Source organism: Zingiber officinale, chromosome 1B, assembly GCF_018446385.1.
Source record: "Zingiber officinale cultivar Zhangliang chromosome 1B, Zo_v1.1, whole genome shotgun sequence".
Classification (NCBI taxonomy): domain Eukaryota; kingdom Viridiplantae; phylum Streptophyta; class Magnoliopsida; order Zingiberales; family Zingiberaceae; genus Zingiber; species Zingiber officinale.
The window spans coordinates 115,213,049-115,231,048 of NC_055986.1; the positions used below are offsets into that span (position 1 = coordinate 115,213,049).

At 38.3% G+C, this 18,000-nt stretch overlaps 2 protein-coding genes across 3 annotated transcripts; both read left to right on the forward strand.

Moving 5' to 3' along the window:
* The first annotated feature begins 5,686 nt into the window (after positions 1-5,686).
* Positions 5,687-9,103, forward strand: LOC121988869 (glycosyltransferase BC10-like). Its single transcript, XM_042542600.1, has 2 exons — positions 5,687-7,008; positions 8,894-9,103. Exon 1 carries the CDS (start codon positions 5,891-5,893, stop codon positions 6,941-6,943), a length of 1,053 nt encoding a protein of 350 aa, XP_042398534.1. The 5' UTR covers positions 5,687-5,890; the 3' UTR covers positions 6,944-7,008; positions 8,894-9,103.
* A 2,640-nt stretch (positions 9,104-11,743) lies between these two features.
* Positions 11,744-17,846, forward strand: LOC121974512 (putative clathrin assembly protein At5g35200). Of its 2 annotated transcripts, none has more exons than XM_042525614.1 (16): positions 11,744-12,062; positions 12,525-12,646; positions 12,750-12,819; positions 13,286-13,383; positions 13,870-14,011; positions 14,096-14,196; positions 15,107-15,190; positions 15,270-15,320; positions 15,407-15,472; positions 15,549-15,614; positions 15,752-15,832; positions 15,944-16,021; positions 16,436-16,594; positions 16,675-16,750; positions 16,846-16,973; positions 17,288-17,846. In XM_042525614.1, exons 2-16 carry the CDS (start codon positions 12,551-12,553, stop codon positions 17,648-17,650), a joined length of 1,659 nt encoding a protein of 552 aa, XP_042381548.1. In that variant the 5' UTR covers positions 11,744-12,062; positions 12,525-12,550; the 3' UTR covers positions 17,651-17,846. The 2 variants fall into 2 exon arrangements, with proteins under 2 accessions (XP_042381548.1, XP_042381557.1); XM_042525623.1 differs by having other exon boundaries at positions 11,815-12,062; positions 12,529-12,646.
* The last annotated feature ends 154 nt before the right edge of the window (positions 17,847-18,000 follow it).

Here is an 18,000-nt window from a genome sequence, read left to right on the forward strand (position 1 = left end):
TTTATTCCTCGAGAGATTGATCCTGGGCTCGTTACTACAACATAATTGTGTAGTTAAGGGGCTCATGGAATATACATTGTTAATTTGATTTACGAGTGTGACAGACATCGTTATCACCAACCTTACTTAGTCGATCGATAAAACTTTGTTGCCTGTGAATCCGTAAAGTGGGGTTGACATGGGTAGCAACTCGCTTCAATCAATCTATAGCTGATCGAACACCTTCTTGAAGATGATGTTCACCGAACTCCCCGTGTCGACGAAGGTTCGGTGAATGGTATAGTTGGCGATCATCACTCGGATGATCAGAGCATCATCATAAGAGATCTCTACTCCCTCCGAGTCTCTCAGATCGAAGCTGATCTAGGGGCCTTCGGCCTTCTCCTTGTTGCATCCTACGGCATGGATCTCCAACCACCGAGCGTATGACTTCCGGGCTTGGTTGGAGTCACCGCCGATCGGCCCTCCAGCGATCATGCCTATCTCTCCTCGGGAAGCATTGCTCCTGTTATCTTCTTCCCGAGTGGATGACCTATTTCGCTCTGCTAATACTCGAGCGGGCTCGGTGTCCCCCCTCCGCTGATGGTGATGGTGTTCGAACGCCCTCCCGTCGTCCTCCCGTCGCTAAGCGGATCTGTGTCTCTGTCGCTAATCAAGAGAAGGTGATCGGTGGTGGTATCCTCTCGGGGTTGGTCGGCTGACGATTGACGTCAGTCCGTTGCAATCCCATGTGTTGTGAGTCACCGACTGGTGGAATGAACAAAACATAGGCGTCCATACCTTGCCCTTCAACACCTTAGGCCGACCGGATGCCACATGCTGTATGGCATGTGCCCTAGTCTCCTGGTGCAGTCGTGCTCCTTCAGCCCTCGACCCCTTGGGTGGTTGATGGATGTTTGACGACCGGTGTTCGATCGGTGTCGTATGCTCGGTCGACGCCTCCTTTCTTCTGGTCGCCTACACTTCTTCCACATTGATATACTCATTGGCCTTCTTGAGCATGCGGTCGAAGTCCCTAGACGGCTTCCTGATGAGTGGCCGGAAAAAATCTCCCTTGGCAAGCCCCTGGGTGAAGGCGTTAATCATGGTATCGGACGAGACCGAGGGGATGTCCATGGCCACTTGATTGAAACACTGAATGTACGCTCGAAGCACTTCCTTGGGCCCTTGCTTCAGGGCGAAGAGGCTGACGCTCATCTTCTGATAGCGTCGGCTACTGGCGAAGTGGTGCTAGAAAGCGGCTCTGAAGTTTTTGAAGTTTCGTATCGAACCGTCCGGCAGTCTTCTGAACCAGTACTACGCCGATCCGAAGAGAGTCGTGAGGAAGACATGGCACTTCACTCCATCCGTGTATTGGTGCAGTGTGACCTCATTATCGAACTGATCCAGATGATCATCTGGGTCAGTCGATCCATTGTACGTCCCGATCGCCAACGGGGTGTAGTGTCGGGGCAGAGGGTCTTGTAAGATATCCTCTGGGAACTGCCTGTTGATCCGTTCAGGAGACGTGGTGCCTCGGGGCGCCTTCCCTTTCCATGCATCCTGAATGGGAGCATCATCTGAAGATAATCCCCGCTCTTGATGTGCTTGGGCTATCTCCAAGGGGGTTTGGAATAAAGCTCAGCGGAAGGGGATCGGTGCAGGAGGCGCTTCCTCCTGTATGTCGGTCGGCCTTCGGTTATGTCCCCATACGGAGAGTTGCTCCGCTCGGTCTTCTTGCCCCGCTCGCCTATCAGCTGCCAATGTTGCAGGCTGCGACGCTAGTCTATCGGCTAGCGCTTGTTGTTGTTGCTGCTCGATCATTTTTGCTGCTCGGGGTTGAACGAGAATCCCAAGTCCCTCCTGAGTGAGCGTCATGGTGGTGAGTCGTCTAGCGTCTTCCATCCTCTCAACTCGGATGCAGGTGACGTTCCCACAGACGACGCCAAATATGATCCTATCCGAAAGTTGATGAGATGAATGCTGGGGATGTGGCGCTCCCGCTGACCTCCTGTGGACTTCGCTCCCGCCTGCAACATAATCAGCGTCAGTGCCGACCCAGGGAAGGGGTCCCCAGCGATGGCCCTCCAATGCTCAAGTCAGTCTCCGGCGAAGAAGAAGAAGCAGTAAGCGAAACAACATGAACTGTAGTGCAACAGTAAGATATCGCATGTAACGAATACCTCCGTCGATGCTTGGACCCCCTTTATATAGAGGTCATGTAGCGCATGTACACGCTTCCTGAGACGGACACGCATCTCAAAGCTTTTCCTGAAAAGACGTGCTAGTAAAGTGTTTCTGATACAGTACCTTAACGGGCCGAGCTTATCTCTGAAGTGACAGTAGAAGCTTCCACCGTATGATCCTCTGTCTGATCATGCCGCCTGTCAGTGGCACTAGCTCCCAAAAGGATGTCAAAAGATATCCTGCTGTGTCTGTTGCTTGGCCGAGCGGAATAGCCGCTCGGCCAAAATTTTATTATCCACGGGTTGTCTGCTGTTGGGTCGAGCGGGATAGGCGCTCGACCGAAAGTCCACTGTACAAGTGTTGTCTGTTGTCGGGTTGAGCAGGATAGTCACTCGGTCGGCCAGGAACCCACTGTCCACATGCTCAGTTGACGTCAAGTCTGTTGCTAGGCCGAGCGGAAGAGATGCTCGGCCGAAATTGAACTCTGTTGGTGCCAGGCCTCGCTGTCTGGTCGAACGGGGTAGCGCTCAGCTCAGTTTCTACACATCGTCCCTTAAGCGTCGGGTGTTTGAATGCTTATGTCGAAGACGGTGGGTCGGAGCTTAATCCTTGGTCGGAGTGTGATTCGCCCGACAGGCCGATACCGCCCACTCGTTGACCGTCTTGACTTTGATCTCTTTTAACCTCCACCATGACACCGGGGTGAGACCCTTCATCATTACCGCATCATAGCATATGCAAATAAAAAACATCGCATACCTCCGCCTGTAAATGGAGACTCCCTTTTATAGTGTCCCTGTTGTGTTATGCACATATCTCAAAGTATTAGCATATTTCCCAAAACATTCCCAAGAAAGGGCAAGCCATAAAGTGTCTCTGACACCTTTCCTTAAATGAGCCCGCCAATCTCTATGATTTGACAAGTTGGAAGCTTCTAAAGGACGATTTACCGACGAATATTTTTTATCCTTTCTGGTATAAACTTTCAAAAACATACGATTTGACAAGTAGTTGGGTCTCGTCGTAAGTCGACCAAGATCCGTTCAGCTGGGCATCGCCCGCTCGGTCATGCAGTTGCCAACTTGTTCTTTACTCGACTTTCATGCTGTCGGAGAGGCGCACTATACTGATCGGCCCTTAGGTTCAATCAGCAAGGATGGTGGGTCAGGTAGCTTAGTAGTTGGCTCCTAACCTCTTCTGTAAGTTGCGGAGGACGGTCGTTCGGATGGTATGTTCAGCTCTTCACGTCTGACCAGCGCTGCGAGCTCGCTCGACCAACCCTACCTAGTCTGCTGTCTCTAAGTCCATACGACTCTACGACTTTAACCTCAACACCAATCGGTCCTTGCTACTTTGACTCGCTTTTTAGGGGACCCATCCTTATCACCATATCAAATTATTTGAATATTCACATAAACATCGGGTTATTAACTTATTAACAAGTATACATCATATGTATATTACTGAACTTCATGTCTATTCACATTAACCTTTGAGTGAGTCCAACAAACTAACACTTCAAGTTAAAGCCAGTCCGTTAATCATGAGACTGTATCTTAATGGTTTGAACATATCTAATTTCAGGTCAAGCTTGGAGTGAGTCCAACAACCCAAATAAGAAATCAGGCTCTAGTTCTTACCATATTAGTGAAAGGTATATACTTTAATATTGATATAAGGATTTAGGTCTCATCATCATCATTCAAATATACTTTCTATATGAGATCGCATGCATGACATAAATGATGACATATCATAAGATATAACACATCATTCACATATACATCTAATGCATCTACCTGACTTACATATATGACATAATTTTTATTTATATAAAATAAGATTAACAATCTTATTTTTCATAAATAAGATTTCTCTAATTTAATTAGGAAACAATTTTTCTAAATTTTAATTATATATTTTATATAAAAAATTACTCTCAATTATGAAAATCTAATTAATTAGGAAACAATTTCTAATTTTAATTAACTAACAAATTAGAAAAATTATTATTAGATTTCTTAATTATTTCAGAAACTCTTATATCTAGAATTATTCTAAATTATTTTAGAATTTTTTTAAAATTAGAATTTCCTAACCAATTAAAAAACATTCTAAAATTAGAATTAAACTTTCCAAAATATAATTTTCTAAATTATTTACGAAATATTTTCTAAATTAAAATTTTTCAAATTATTTCATAACTTTCCAAAATTAAAATTTCCTAACAAATTAAGAAACTTTCCAAAATTAAAAATTCATAATAAAATAAGAAAAATCTAGAAATTAATTTTTAGAATATTTATAAAATAAAATTTCCTAAATTATTCTTAACTTTTAAAAATTAGAATCTCTAAACAAACTAAGATGCTTTCCAAAAATAAAAATTCGTAATAAAATAGGGAAAATTTTGAAAAATAATTTATGACCAACTATGACTCATAAAATAATTTTATGAACTCTAATACCACTGTCAAATAATGTCTAATATGGTTGCGTGCTAAAATACATTTCTTAAACATACAGTAGAAGATAAAATAATAACATGCACCACACACATAAAGATATAAACTTTTACGGAAAGTAAATTACTCTATGTATACCTGACAAATGATGCGAAGTGGAAAGAGCTTCAACTAGCAAAATCAATGAAATTTGCCTCTACTTTATCCACATCAAGTTGTCGTTGAGACGACTTCATGAAGTAACAATCGTTCGTCTCCGATCGGTACTAGCCAAGCATGAAGGTGAAATAATCCGAGGAAATTCCCACGGCACGATTTGATAGACGTCGCAATGTCGAAATCGTTGGCTAGTAAACAGATGACAGAAACCTACCTACCTGCATCGGAAATTGAACTTGAGACCCAATGGTCGCCCATTAATGACGAGACTACAACTCATTGGCATTTTATTTTCCTCTTCCTAATTTAAGTAACCAATATTATTTTTCTACTAATAAAATGATAAAGAAATAATCAAAATTGACTTACTCATTTTTTTAAAAAAAAATAGACTTACTCATACACTTTAATCTAATATTAATTAATAAAAATTATTGAAGAGATTTAACTTTATTACTTAAATACCATCATAATATGTGATTTTACATAATTTTGAATATAATATTACTCTCTGACTTGAATTTTACTTCAAATATCCTGTAATTATTCCTAATTATTTGTTTTATTTAGTCGTTTTTGATATTGTAATTATCGTGATAAAATAATTTCCTCTGGAAAAAATACCATAAATATGAATATGAAATAGTTTATTGGACTTTTAAGACAATTATATAAACTCGTTTCCGTATCGAATCCTTCTCACGCTGATTCAGCGCCAGATTTGATGATCCGTAGTTTGTTGAATGTTGATCATTTATGGACGTCGATCACAAGATCGACGGTCCGTAACGCGAAGGTCACCGCCAGTTCACTCCCGCAATGAGACGGTTAGATCGATTTAAGAAATAATATATTTCAAAGGATAATGCAGAAAGGGACAAAAAGGCTGCCTCCGCGCGACTCTCCCTCCAAATCCTCCCAATTCGATCCGTTCTTACCTGCAAAATTTGATTTTGATGCGAGCAACGAATGCTTCGTGCGACATGGAGCCGATCGATTCGCTATTTTGATGAATGATTTGCGTTCGGATGCAGTGAAGAACCCTAGCGGGGCGACGCGGTGAAGGTTTTCTAGGGAAAAATCTGGACCAGGATTGCACGATGTCGACGATTTCTTCGCCTCCGTTCGTGATCTCTTTGCTCCTGTTGATGTCGATTCCGTTGGTGTTGGTTTTGGCTCCATGGGTGTTGCCGCCAAAGACGATGCCGAGCATTCCTGATTTGGACGAGGCCGAGGACCTCGCGCTCTTCCGCCGCGCTGCTGTGCCCTACTTCGCCGGCAGCGGCGGAGCTCGGTTTCTGCGCCGCCCGACGTCGGAGCCCAAGATCGCGTTTTTATTTCTAACCAATACCGACCTCGCTTTCGCACCGCTGTGGGAGCGGTTCTTCCGCGGGCACGAGCGGCTGTTCAACGTGTACGTCCACGCCGACCCTGCCACCCGCTTTATCCTCCCGCCGACTCCTTCTTTCCGGGGGCGCTTCATAAATGCCAAGTCAACCCAGCGCGCCTCCCCGATGCTCATCTCCGCCTCGCGACGTCTCCTCGCCACCGCCCTCATTGACGACCCTGCCAACGCCTTCTTCGCCCTCCTCTCCGAGCGCTGCGTTCCCCTCCATTCCTTCAGATTCACCTACCGCACCCTTGGAGGGTACCTCCACCTCCCCCGCCAACGGAGCTACATTCAGGTGGTCTCCGACGAGCCTGGCCTGTGGAAGCGGTACGTGGCCCGCGGCGACGACGTGATGATGCCCGAGGTGCCGTTCGTCCGCTTCCGCTACGGGTCGCAGTTCTTCGTCCTCACTAGGCGGCACGCCATGCTTACGGTGCGCGACCGTCGGCTCTGGAAAAAGTTCAAGCTTCCGTGCTTAAGGTCGAGGAACCATTCCTGCTACCCGGAGGAACACTACTTCCCTACTCTCCTCGACATGCTCGATCCCGCAGGTTGCTCTCGCTACACCTTAACTAGCGTAAACTGGACCGACAGCGTAGACGGCCACCCGCACACGTACAGGCCGCCGGAGATTTCCGCCACTCTCATCAAGGAGCTAAGAAAGTCCAACTCAACTTACTCCCACCTCTTTGGGCGGAAGTTCTCACCAGATTCCCTCGACATCTTGCTCGAGCTTGCGGATGGAGTGATCTTTCGTGATTAGTAGGGACCCCGTTCTTGATCGAAGAGTTGGTGAGGAAGACTTTTGTTTCAAGTTGAACGTTTGAGGTATTCCTTCTCATTTCCCTTCAATGACAAATTTTTTCACTGCATACAAACAAATGTACGGTTTGACCGTGTGAGTCCCTGTAATTTGTTGAGGTGAGAAAGAAGATTCTTATCGATACAATAAAAGAATAATTCAATCGATATCATAATGATTCCTCTTGTATAGGAAGCTTCCATGATTCTGCTCGTTGTGTTTTGCTAAAACTTCTTAGTTGTTTTTACTGAAGTCTAGGACAACGAACAGTTCATATCTGGAACATAACTTCCTATCTACTTTGTTTTAGATGCAAGGATGTTGTCACATAGCAGTTGTCCATGAACAACATCATCTAATTGACAAGTTGGCAGTTGAAAATATAGTATTAGTCAGAACAACCAAACGGTTATTTTCACTGAAGTTCTACCACATCAATTCTTTCTTTCTTTCTTTCGAGTATGCCCAAACTAGAGAAACCATGGAGTATCTCATTTGCTTCCTCTTCAATCCATACTTTATTCTAAATGCAATGTGCAATTCGTTTGTCCGTGACTACATCTTTGATTCTTTGTAGTTATTTGCTTGGACCTTGAAGGTCTACTTGACATCATTTCAGCTTTGGGGACTTTGTTAAAACTCCTAAAATGATGGGGAGTACTGCATATATTAATATCAGTAGTAGTTTTTGCAAGAGTCAACCATGTCTTTCTAGATATTTTATTCCAAATGCATTTAAGGCATGTTAGTTTGACCATAATCAATATTAAAATATTTGGCAATTTCTTCATTGAAAAATGGTTTTATTTTCTTTGTTTATATAATTGTTCTGAATACTAGTAGTTCTTCCATCACCAACATTCAGCTATTTACCAGTTCTTGTTTAAAATTAAAAGTTTTGATTCTTCAACTTGTTTCAATTGAAGTAGTAGTGGTTGTTCCTATGAAATCTTCTATCCCATTTGGAAGGATGGTTTGTTGGATCATGTTGAGGTCAAAGAAGGATGAATATAAAGAAATCTTGGTCCTTTCCTTTGTTTTGTTTGGACCATATCTTGCTGCTTGCTCCATTCTAGACACAAGGATTGCATATTTTTTGTCCATGTATAGTTTCAAAAATTCTAGTTTGACAAATATACTATTGTATGCTCGATCACACTTATTTTGTCAGAGTTCACCTCTTTAACTCAGGCTTTTTCCTGAACTGGTTAAATCTCTCACTGTATATATGTTCTTAAACCAATCCCTGTTCGAATTGCCTTTTCTAAATGCAAGGATGGTAAACTTGTTTGGCTTTAAGGAATTCTCCACTCACTTTCATATTTCTTTGCGTGAACTTAGAGCAATTGACTTGACATCAAATGTCTTCTTAGTTGGCATATATTCACTACGGATAGCCGTTAGTCTCGGTATATCTACTTCTTCTATCCATGTCAACAGTATATAAGCAATGATGTAGAAGTCTTACATTTCGCCAGTGTGCCTTTCGTTACAACTCTTTTTCGCTTTGTGTTACTTTTGTGTGTTTATTGATGTATGTGATATTTGTAATGGTTGTGTTTCAATGCAATGATAAGTATAGCATTGCAAACGTATCGGAAAACCTCATGCATCAATTAGCATTATCAAAACCAAAGTTGCCTCTTGGATGAATGAAGAATATCAAGGCAAACTTAGACAGCACGGAACGGTTTACAGAAAAAGCTTAGAAACCATGAACCAAACTGACTACCTAGGCATAATCCAAAAACATGCTCTTGGGAAACCTACAAACATTAACATATAGTCTTTTCTAGATTGTCTTAAGCTTCTTTTTTTTGTGTGTTTTGTTTTTCGGAAAGTAGCCAAGGATTGACGAAAACTTATAGTTTTTTTCGGTTTCATGACTCGCAAACACCACTTGTTTTGCAGGAACAATTGATGGCAACTGGCTTAATCTACTTAAGGCAAATGGAAAAAGAGAAGAAACAAAGGTTCCAATGTACACTGCACTTTTCCTCTTTGAAGAAGAAAACAATGAGTCATTGTAAGCAATTTAAGATTAGTGACTTAAAAAAGATTGTGAGTTTGTGAAAATTGTCGAAGATAAAGGGATTTTTTTTTTCTTACCAATTCGATAATTGTAGAAGATAAAGGGATTTTTTTTATTTTTTCCTGTATTTTTTTTCTTTAAAGTTGTTGAGTTTGTGAAGTCTATTCTATTTATATTTTTAAAATTTTCATCGGTCCCTTCCATTATATTTTTCTTATTTTTGTTTTATTATAAGCAATTGACTATGGGCCCTTTTCTATCTAGAAGGAGAATGATTTTTTTTTTCTTGTTGGTACTAAAATATGTTTAGATCCCACCAGAAGTTTGGTTGTTGATGTATTAAAATATTTTTTTTTTATTTTTTTTTGAGAAAAATTAAAAAGTATTATTTTTTAATCATTGCTCTCTTTCATTCTATTTTTTTTAAAGGACCTGTCCTATTAATTCACGGCAAATTCATTGTAACAATTACGATTTTATAATTATTTTTGTAGTTATAATAACTATAATTTTATAGCTGTTGCAATATGAATATATTGAATAAAACAATAAAACAAATTCGTATTCTAACAGTTATAAAATTGTAATAATTATACTATAGATTTGTCATAGTTGTTCGATTATAACAGGAGATAATATTATCAGTTAATGTATTTAAGAAGAATTATATCATTTTACAAAGGATTATTGATGAGATAGGACATCCTTTTGATAAAAATAATAAATGAAAGGCTCGCGCCACCTTGATATTATATAGAAAAACTATATATTTTTTTAATGTTTTACCAATTTTCTTCCTTTTTTTTCAAAGAAAATTATACAAATATCCCAAACATTAATCACCTAAAAATCATTCTAATTGCAACTTCACTCATCTAATCTTTTATATATACATTAGATATCCCTATTTTACGAATAGACAATCGACTCTATATTTTGCCTATCCAATAAATCCAAGAAACATAGCATCACAAGTAATTTAATCACAATAAATGTCCCGTGTAAGAATTAAACATTGGATGCTTGGAAATATAAATTAGTATTTTACTAATCTATCCGAACCATAACAAGTTTGGATAAATAAATTTGTTTCTTTGTCAAGATGGAAACTAATAATGCTTGAATTATTAGCAAATAATAACAATACTAATAAGAAATTTGCAAGAAGGGAAATAATTATAATAATTTTTTATTATTAAATGACTGTTAACGTTTATATGTGTTGGTTTAAAAAATTAGTATTATTTGGCCGTGAAAGTAATAAAGATTAAATCGCTTTTTAACAAAACTACTATATGTTTCCAAAATATCCAAATCATATGTCATAATTTAAAAATTATTATATTCACTTCCCATTTTACCCTCATCCTTAAATGAATTCGACTGAAAAAAAAATGATCAACTGATTTTTTTTCTAGTCGAATTGATTTTTTTTATGTGATTAAAAAAATTCATTAGTTAATTTTGATCAGAATCGACCAATGAACCTAGAGATCTTGAAATGATATATATATTCTGTTAAATTGATATTTGATAGTATTTTTATAATTAGGAGAATTACACGAACACATAGAAACTGATTTTATATTATTTCGAGGTCTCTAGGTCCATCAGTCGGTTTCGACCGAAATTGACAGATAGACCTAGAGATCTCGAAATGACATAAAACTAGTTCCTATGTATTTGTCTAGTTTTTCTGATTGTAAAAATGCTATCAAATATCAATTTGACCGAATATATTGAGAGTAGTAATTTTTTAAATATGAATATGTCAAAAAAATTAATCATGTTAAAAAAGCTCTCAATATATTATATTAGGTCAAATTGATTTTTGAATGCATGGATATAATCATAAGAACTTGAAGAACTTATTGGATATACTTTCACTTAATTCCAAGCTTTTCTAGGTTCATCAACCGAGTTTAACCAAATGAACTTATATTGATTTTATTTAGATTTATTCGGTCGTAGTTTAAGAAAAAACCACTGCTCTTAATATATTACATGAAATTGATATTTGATAGTATTTTTAACAATTAGTAGAACTAGACGAACACATAGGAACTGATTTCATGCCATTTCAAGAAATCAGTTGATGGGCCTATAGAGACCTCGGAATGATATGAAACTAATTTTTATGTGTTTGTCTTATTCTCTTAATTATTAAAATACTATCAAATACCAATTCAACCTAATATATTGAGAGCAATGATTTTTTAAATACGAATGTGCCTGGAAAATTAATTTAGGTTTAAAAGATCACTGCTTCCAATATATTTGGTTAAATTGATATTTGATAGTATTTTTATAATTAAGAGAACTAGACGAATATATAGGAACTAATTTCATATCATTCCAAGATTTCTAGATCTATCAGTCGATTTTAGTCGAAATCGGTCGATCGATTTTTCAAAGAGAATGAAATTGATTCGACTGAATTTTTTTCAGTCAACTAATTTATTTTCCAATTGAATTGATATGAAGACGAGGATAAAATAAAAAATGGATACGTGATTTAATAATTTTGAAACTATAATATATGATTAGGGTATTTTAGAAATTTATCTATTAGTGTCGGAAAGTTGAATATTAAATTTTAAATACTTTTTAATAATTTTCTTTTCTGTGGGTGTTCTCACAGTTAAAATTAATTATTAAGAAAATTAAATTTTTGGAGGGGCAAAATGAAACTTTCACTATGTCAATAAACTGTGGAGGAATCAAACGAAACGAAGAGCATCGCGATCCCTTGCGCCGCTGTCTTAGCCTACTCCAGCGTCGCCGACGAGCGCCCTCCTCTCCACTATTTGTCAAGTCCTTTTCTTGACTCATGGTTTTTGTGCACGCTGTGGGTCGTCGTTGGTGGGCTGAAGAAGATCTCCGCAACCGAAAGTGGCTCCGAAGGTGCACCGCACCCGAGTGTCGATTCCCTTCTCCCAGCTTTGAAAAGTCGACGCCTTGGCACGCCAACCACTACTCTTCAACGATCGAGCCAATCCTCCATCGGGAACCTCTTCGTTCTCATCCTTCAACTTCCATCTAACCACGGTGAGTTCTTGGAAAAATTAGTTGATCTGTCGCCGTTTTTGCGCCGCTTGCTGGAAAATTTGACGTCTTTTGTGAGGAAAAGGAGTTCTTTTGGGGTTGCAAGAGAAGCTTTCTTTGTTTCTTGATTCGATGCTGCTTCTTCAACTGAGTTGTTGCGGTGGTTAAGCTTAATGCTTGCTTTGTTGGTTTTCGCTGAATCTGTAGTTGGATCTTTGGTGGATTTCGGCGAGTATGACCAAATTTGAGATTCTGGTCCAGACGTTCAGTTTTGTCGAGTTGTTGATCGTTTCGACGTTTTAATACTAGCCAAATATTTGATCGGATTCGATTTTTTTGGACAAATCGTTCTTTCTATATTGGCGCTTTGATTTTAGTAAACAAAAAGGCAAATCGAGTTATGCTCTGATTGTTTGATTTCTTTTTTGTATAAATATTTTGCTTTCTGTGACCAATTGCATTCAGATAGGATCTTGGGTTAGGAAGGGAAAATGTCTGGAGGAACGCAGCCTAGCTTAAGGAAGTACTTGGGAGCCATTAAAGACACCACCACGGTCAGCTTGGCTAAAGTGAACAGTGACTACAAGGTTAGAACTTAAGAAGTGTTTGTTATTGCCATGACTTATCCTTCTTCTGTTTTTAGGTTTGTTTTTCCGCTGATCCATTTAGCTGGATTATCCCTTGAATCAGGAATTGGATATTGCCATTGTGAGGGCTACAAACCATGTAGAGCGTCCTTCCAAGGAGAAGCACATACGAGGTGTGTGTGGCATAATCTTATTTATTTGTTGTTTGTTCAATGCAGAGTTGAAGACAAGCCATGACATGGGGTGCTGAATTTATTGTTTATTGTAAAGTAAAGAAGATGAGCATTCCAAGCACCACTTATCTCAATGTTAATGATATTCTTTGTTCATTAGTCATTTCCAATCTACTAGAAATAATGCATTAGAATTTCTTTATGCTTGTTCTTTATGATCAGAAAGCTCCTCGTCTTCTAACTTAAATGTCTTTCAGTACTTTGTGATGAGTGGTTTAATGCTAGCTTGTTTTCTTCCACTCATGTTATGTATTATATGTATGCAATTATCTCAGATTAGAGTTCTTGTTGCATGATATTTTTTTCATTAATAATAACTTTTATGTAATTTATGTTTTCGGAGATGCCTTTGTATATTTTTCCCTAGTCTTGTGCTTGTTTAATTCCTTATTTATTTTTCTTGCAGTTATCTTCAGTGCTATTTCAGCTGCCAGACCTCGGGCAGATGTGGCCTATTGCATTCATGCTCTTGCAAGACGTCTTACCAAAACACAAAATTGGGCGGTATATACTTCAGCATGTTATGCAATGATCTGGTTTACATCACATTTAGTCAAAAGAAATTTTGCATTCGTGTTAATATTTTGAAACTTAGGCATCCCTTGCTATTTAACTCTTTGACAACTGCATCTTGAGAGATGAGCTCAAGAATGTTCTGATTTTGATTAGTAGTTACAGAAGATAAACTCACTTGCTGAACTCTTGTTTTCATTATTGCATGAGTTCCTGGATGTTATGGCTTTGCTATAAATATAATAATGTATAAAATAGAACATGATCAAACAACTGGTCGTGATTTTTCTTTCCCTTTACCTTTATACATTTTGGACACTTTTTCATTCGTGCAATTGCTCTTTCTTTTTTGAGAAACAAAGATACTATCTTGAAATGTGAAAATGATTGGTAACTTTGTGCAAAACTACTTTAATGCTAGGGAAGCACAGTTATTTGTGTTTGTAATCATTGAGAAAAGATATTGGTTATTTTCAGGTTGCATTGAAAACTTTGCTTGTCATACATCGTGCATTGAGGGAAGTTGATCCCACATTTCGTGAAGAACTCATCAATTATGGGAGAAGCAGAAATCAGATGTTGAATATGTCCCACTTTAAAGATGATTCCAGTGCATATGGTATTTGCTCTCTTAACTTGTTGCTAATCACTTATATGAAGAAATGACCATTTACATGTATTTTCTTGTTTGATTGGGTTTCAGCTTGGGATTATTCTGCATGGGTGCGTACTTATGCTCTATATTTAGAAGAGAGGCTTGAGTGTTTCCGGATTCTCAAGTATGATGTTGAGTCAGATCCTCCGGTATGCATATATTCCTACCTCTTTCCCCTGCTCTTCTGATTCTGTTTACTTTATATTAGAGCTTTAGAACATTCATTTGTCTACAAAAGATAATGCATCCTTACAAATGGTACTTCTTTGGGAAATATTCTGATCAATTTTCTTGAAAAAGCTATGCAATTTGTTGACTCATTCAATAAATTGGTAGTTGAAACACTATAGTATAGATGGTCCAATTTAAGTTTCATGCATAGACATCAGTTACTTAGACTGTTAGAGCATCATAATGCAAAAAATGCGTGAGGTCATTGGAAAGAATTCAAATATGTATAAAAAAAACTAATAACCATGAGTAATTAGGTGAAGCTCCAATACGGTAAAAAGAGGGAAAAGGTTGAATGGTGTGGACATGTTAAAAGACGACCAATAAATTCTATAGGTAGAAATTTTCAATCCATCAAAAAGCAGTAGAGGAAGATTATGAAAACCTTAGTTGAATTAATAAAAAATAATTCAACTGATTTGAATTTAATAGAGGGATAAAATCCACGTGGCACAAGCACAACTTGGCCATCATGATGATCTAAAGCATGCATTCTTGGAAGATTAATTTCTAGCTCGTGAATCTTCAACTTCATTTAATATTTTGTAAGTTCCCCTCCAAGATCATTTTGTGTTATCTTGATCTTGATAGAATTACATTTGGAGTAATAACAAAAACTACATAGTTCTGAGTTAGAAATTGAATCCAATCCTTATAAACAGTAATGGTGATTAAATACATGCATGAATTTCTTCTAGGTTATTCCCTGAGGATTTAGTGTATGGTTCCAGCTCTAAGACTTAAGTTTCAACATACAAATTATTTATTTAATCTTGTAACTGGTATCAATTAATTAGTTTTGATAAAAAAAATGATTGCAAACTACAGAGAACTAAGGATCTGGGAACTGCAGAGTTGCTTGAGCAATTGCCATCATTGCAACAACTGTTACATCGCCTACTTGGCTGTGAGGTAGGTTGGCAAGGTGTATTTACCGATGATGTTCATAACTCGTTTCAAGAATGAGTAATATTGCAATCGCCTTTTGCAGCCACTTGGAGCATCTCGTCATAATATCATAATCCATCTTGCACTTACTATGGTAAGCAAAATTTAATCTGTCTATAGTGTAATGGCATTTCTAAATAATTCTCATGATTCTTTTCTTTTTCAACTTTTCATGGCTAGGTTGCTTCAGAGAGTATTAAGATCTACGTTTCAATTAGTGATGGAATAATAAATATGGTCGACAAGGTTTTGGAATTCCATGAGCTATTAGTTTATTGAGCCCATTTTGGTCTAAATTTCATGCTAAACAGTTTCTTTTCAGTTCTTTGAGATGCAGAGACATGATGCAGTTAGGGCACTTGATATATACAGAAGAGCAGGTCAGCAGGTATTATATATTAACCAAAAAGAAGTTGTTAAGTTTGTTTGAAGGTTATTATACCAAGGGATATTTCACTTTTAGATTAAGTCTACAATCTCGGTATAATTTTGCCGTTCCTTTCTAAAATCAGTCATGATTTGCAGGGTGAACGACTATCAGAATTTTATGAAGTATGCAAAAGCATGGATGTCAGACGAGGAGAGAAATTTTTAAAAATTGAACAGGTACTAGTTTCATGATCGCTCCTCAGTCCTCATCCTCCTGCTTGTTATTGTGAGGAAGATTTCCTATTAATAGCCTCCAGAACCACTGAATTTATTATAACAATAATGCAGCCCCCTGCATCATTTCTAACAACAATGGAGGAATATATCAGAGATGCTCCACGAGCTTCAACAGTTCGAAAGGATCAGGTTGAACATATTACTATGCTTTTCCATCATTATTAAATTGTTTATTATATTTTTACATAAGAAGTTATAATCTGAACCTACTTAAAATTCAAATCAGAACATAAACTGAATGTCAACTGATATCTCTTTGTGGAACTAAGCAAAATGTTTGTCGTTGTGTATATCCAATGTTTAAATTCAAAATAGAACTTGAACAACTTGCTGCACAGAGTGATCTTGTCCAACTTGGATTCATTTATAATTGTCCATATTAAAGTTGATACTTTTTTTTCAGTTAATACTATACTCGAATTAGTTTCATTTATCCCCTCGGCATCCATCTATCCTTATTGTAATCTTTCTATTTCGTGTTCTCATATCTGTTTCTTGCTTCAGTATTTTCTTGAATTACTAAATTGTGTGAGTTAACGTCAGGCGAGAGATAATGGCACAACCCAAGTAATATTAGCAATTGAGTACAAGAAGGACCTTGAACAGGAAGAAGCAGCACCTTCCCCCCCTCCCCCTCCACCAACAGAACCAGTTAAAATTGAAGTCCCTGCACCGGAGAAACCGAAAGAAACAGATTTACTGGTAATAACAAACAGATCCAAACTGCAATTGGTCCCTTTGATAATTACTGCTCTGACTTTACTTCAATTCATTCTTATCAGGGATTAAGAGATCCTGCTCCGGAAGCATTCGACCTGGATAATAAGAACGCCATGGCACTTGCCATTGTTCCAGTTGGTAATGTTTCCATTACTAATATTTTGATTGTTTCAACTGCATGCAGCAGTTATGCTCTCTTGACTTTCTTCACTTTCGGGTGTGAATTATTGCAGTCGCAGATAATGTTTCTAGCTCTGCTACCACTAGGGGCTTGAATCCAGATAATGGAGTTACTGGCTGGGAATTGGCACTCGTTACAGCTCCCAGCTCAAATGAGACCGCCGTAGCTTCAAGCAAATTGGTAAGAGTTTCATGATCTGCACTCCTTAAAGTAGTATTTCATGATCTCACTAATCACTAGCTATATCGTAATACCCTGCATCAGCTCAATATATAGCATAACATTCAATAGAAAAGACACAGAATGGGGAATTGGAACTCATGATCTAGCTCCTATATCATTGATATCATTTTAAGATTCGATTCTACTACTAAGTACCCAATAACAATTTGCATATTTAGAATCTCACAAACTAGAACAATGTTCTAACGCTGCAAACATGCATTACTGCTCAGAATGCTGTTTTGCTGATTCAATTCTATGCTCGCCTGCAGGCCGGAGGGCTAGACAAGCTCATACTAGACAGCTTATATGACGACGCAGAGAGAAGAGCGAGCCAGAACGTCAGCTACAACCCATGGGAGATGGGTCCCATGATGCAACAACCGGTAGCTCACGACCCATTCTACGCCTCGAATGCAATTGCTGCGCCACACTTGGTGCAGATGGCAGCTATGGCACAGCAACAGCAAGCTTTCTTGGTGCAGCAGCAGCAAATGATGACGATGATGATGGGAGGGCAGCAGCAGCAGCAGCTGCCTCTCCATCCAACCATCAACCCTTTTGCCAATCCATATGGAGACGTTCCGAGTGTGCCTGTTCATCAACCTTCCAGGGGTTACAACGGCCTCATCTAGATGAGATGAGATTTTTTTTTCCCCTTTTCTTTTTTGAGATATCTTTTGTAATTTGATGATCATAAGATTCACTGTCGATAGTGCTTGAATGCAATATTCAAGTGATGTTTCGGGTGATTATCTTGATTTATTTTTAGGAATATGGAGTGGAGATCTGTGTTGTATGTAATAATAAAGAATTATTTTTGTATTTTTATTTTTTTTTGTGTGTCGTTACAAAAACTGATTTGAGTTTGTGGATAGTCAAAGATGCGAAGCCGGTTCGTCGGGGCCACAACTGATAGCAATGCTCCGGCTCAGACCGGACACGACGTGGTCCAAATTGCAAAGGCTAAACCCGATCAAAACGA

Coding starts and splice junctions, on each gene's coding strand:
- LOC121988869 (XM_042542600.1), top strand. CDS start 5,891: ATGTCGACGATTTCTTCGCCTCCGTTCGTGATCTCTTTGCTCCTGTTG.
- LOC121974512 (XM_042525614.1), top strand. CDS start 12,551: ATGTCTGGAGGAACGCAGCCTAGCTTAAGGAAGTACTTGGGAGCCATT. Junction 14,197..15,106: donor ATGTTGAGTCAGATCCTCCG/GTATGCATATAT, acceptor TGCAAACTACAG/AGAACTAAGGATCTGGGAAC. Junction 15,473..15,548: donor TAATAAATATGGTCGACAAG/GTTTTGGAATTC, acceptor GTTTCTTTTCAG/TTCTTTGAGATGCAGAGACA.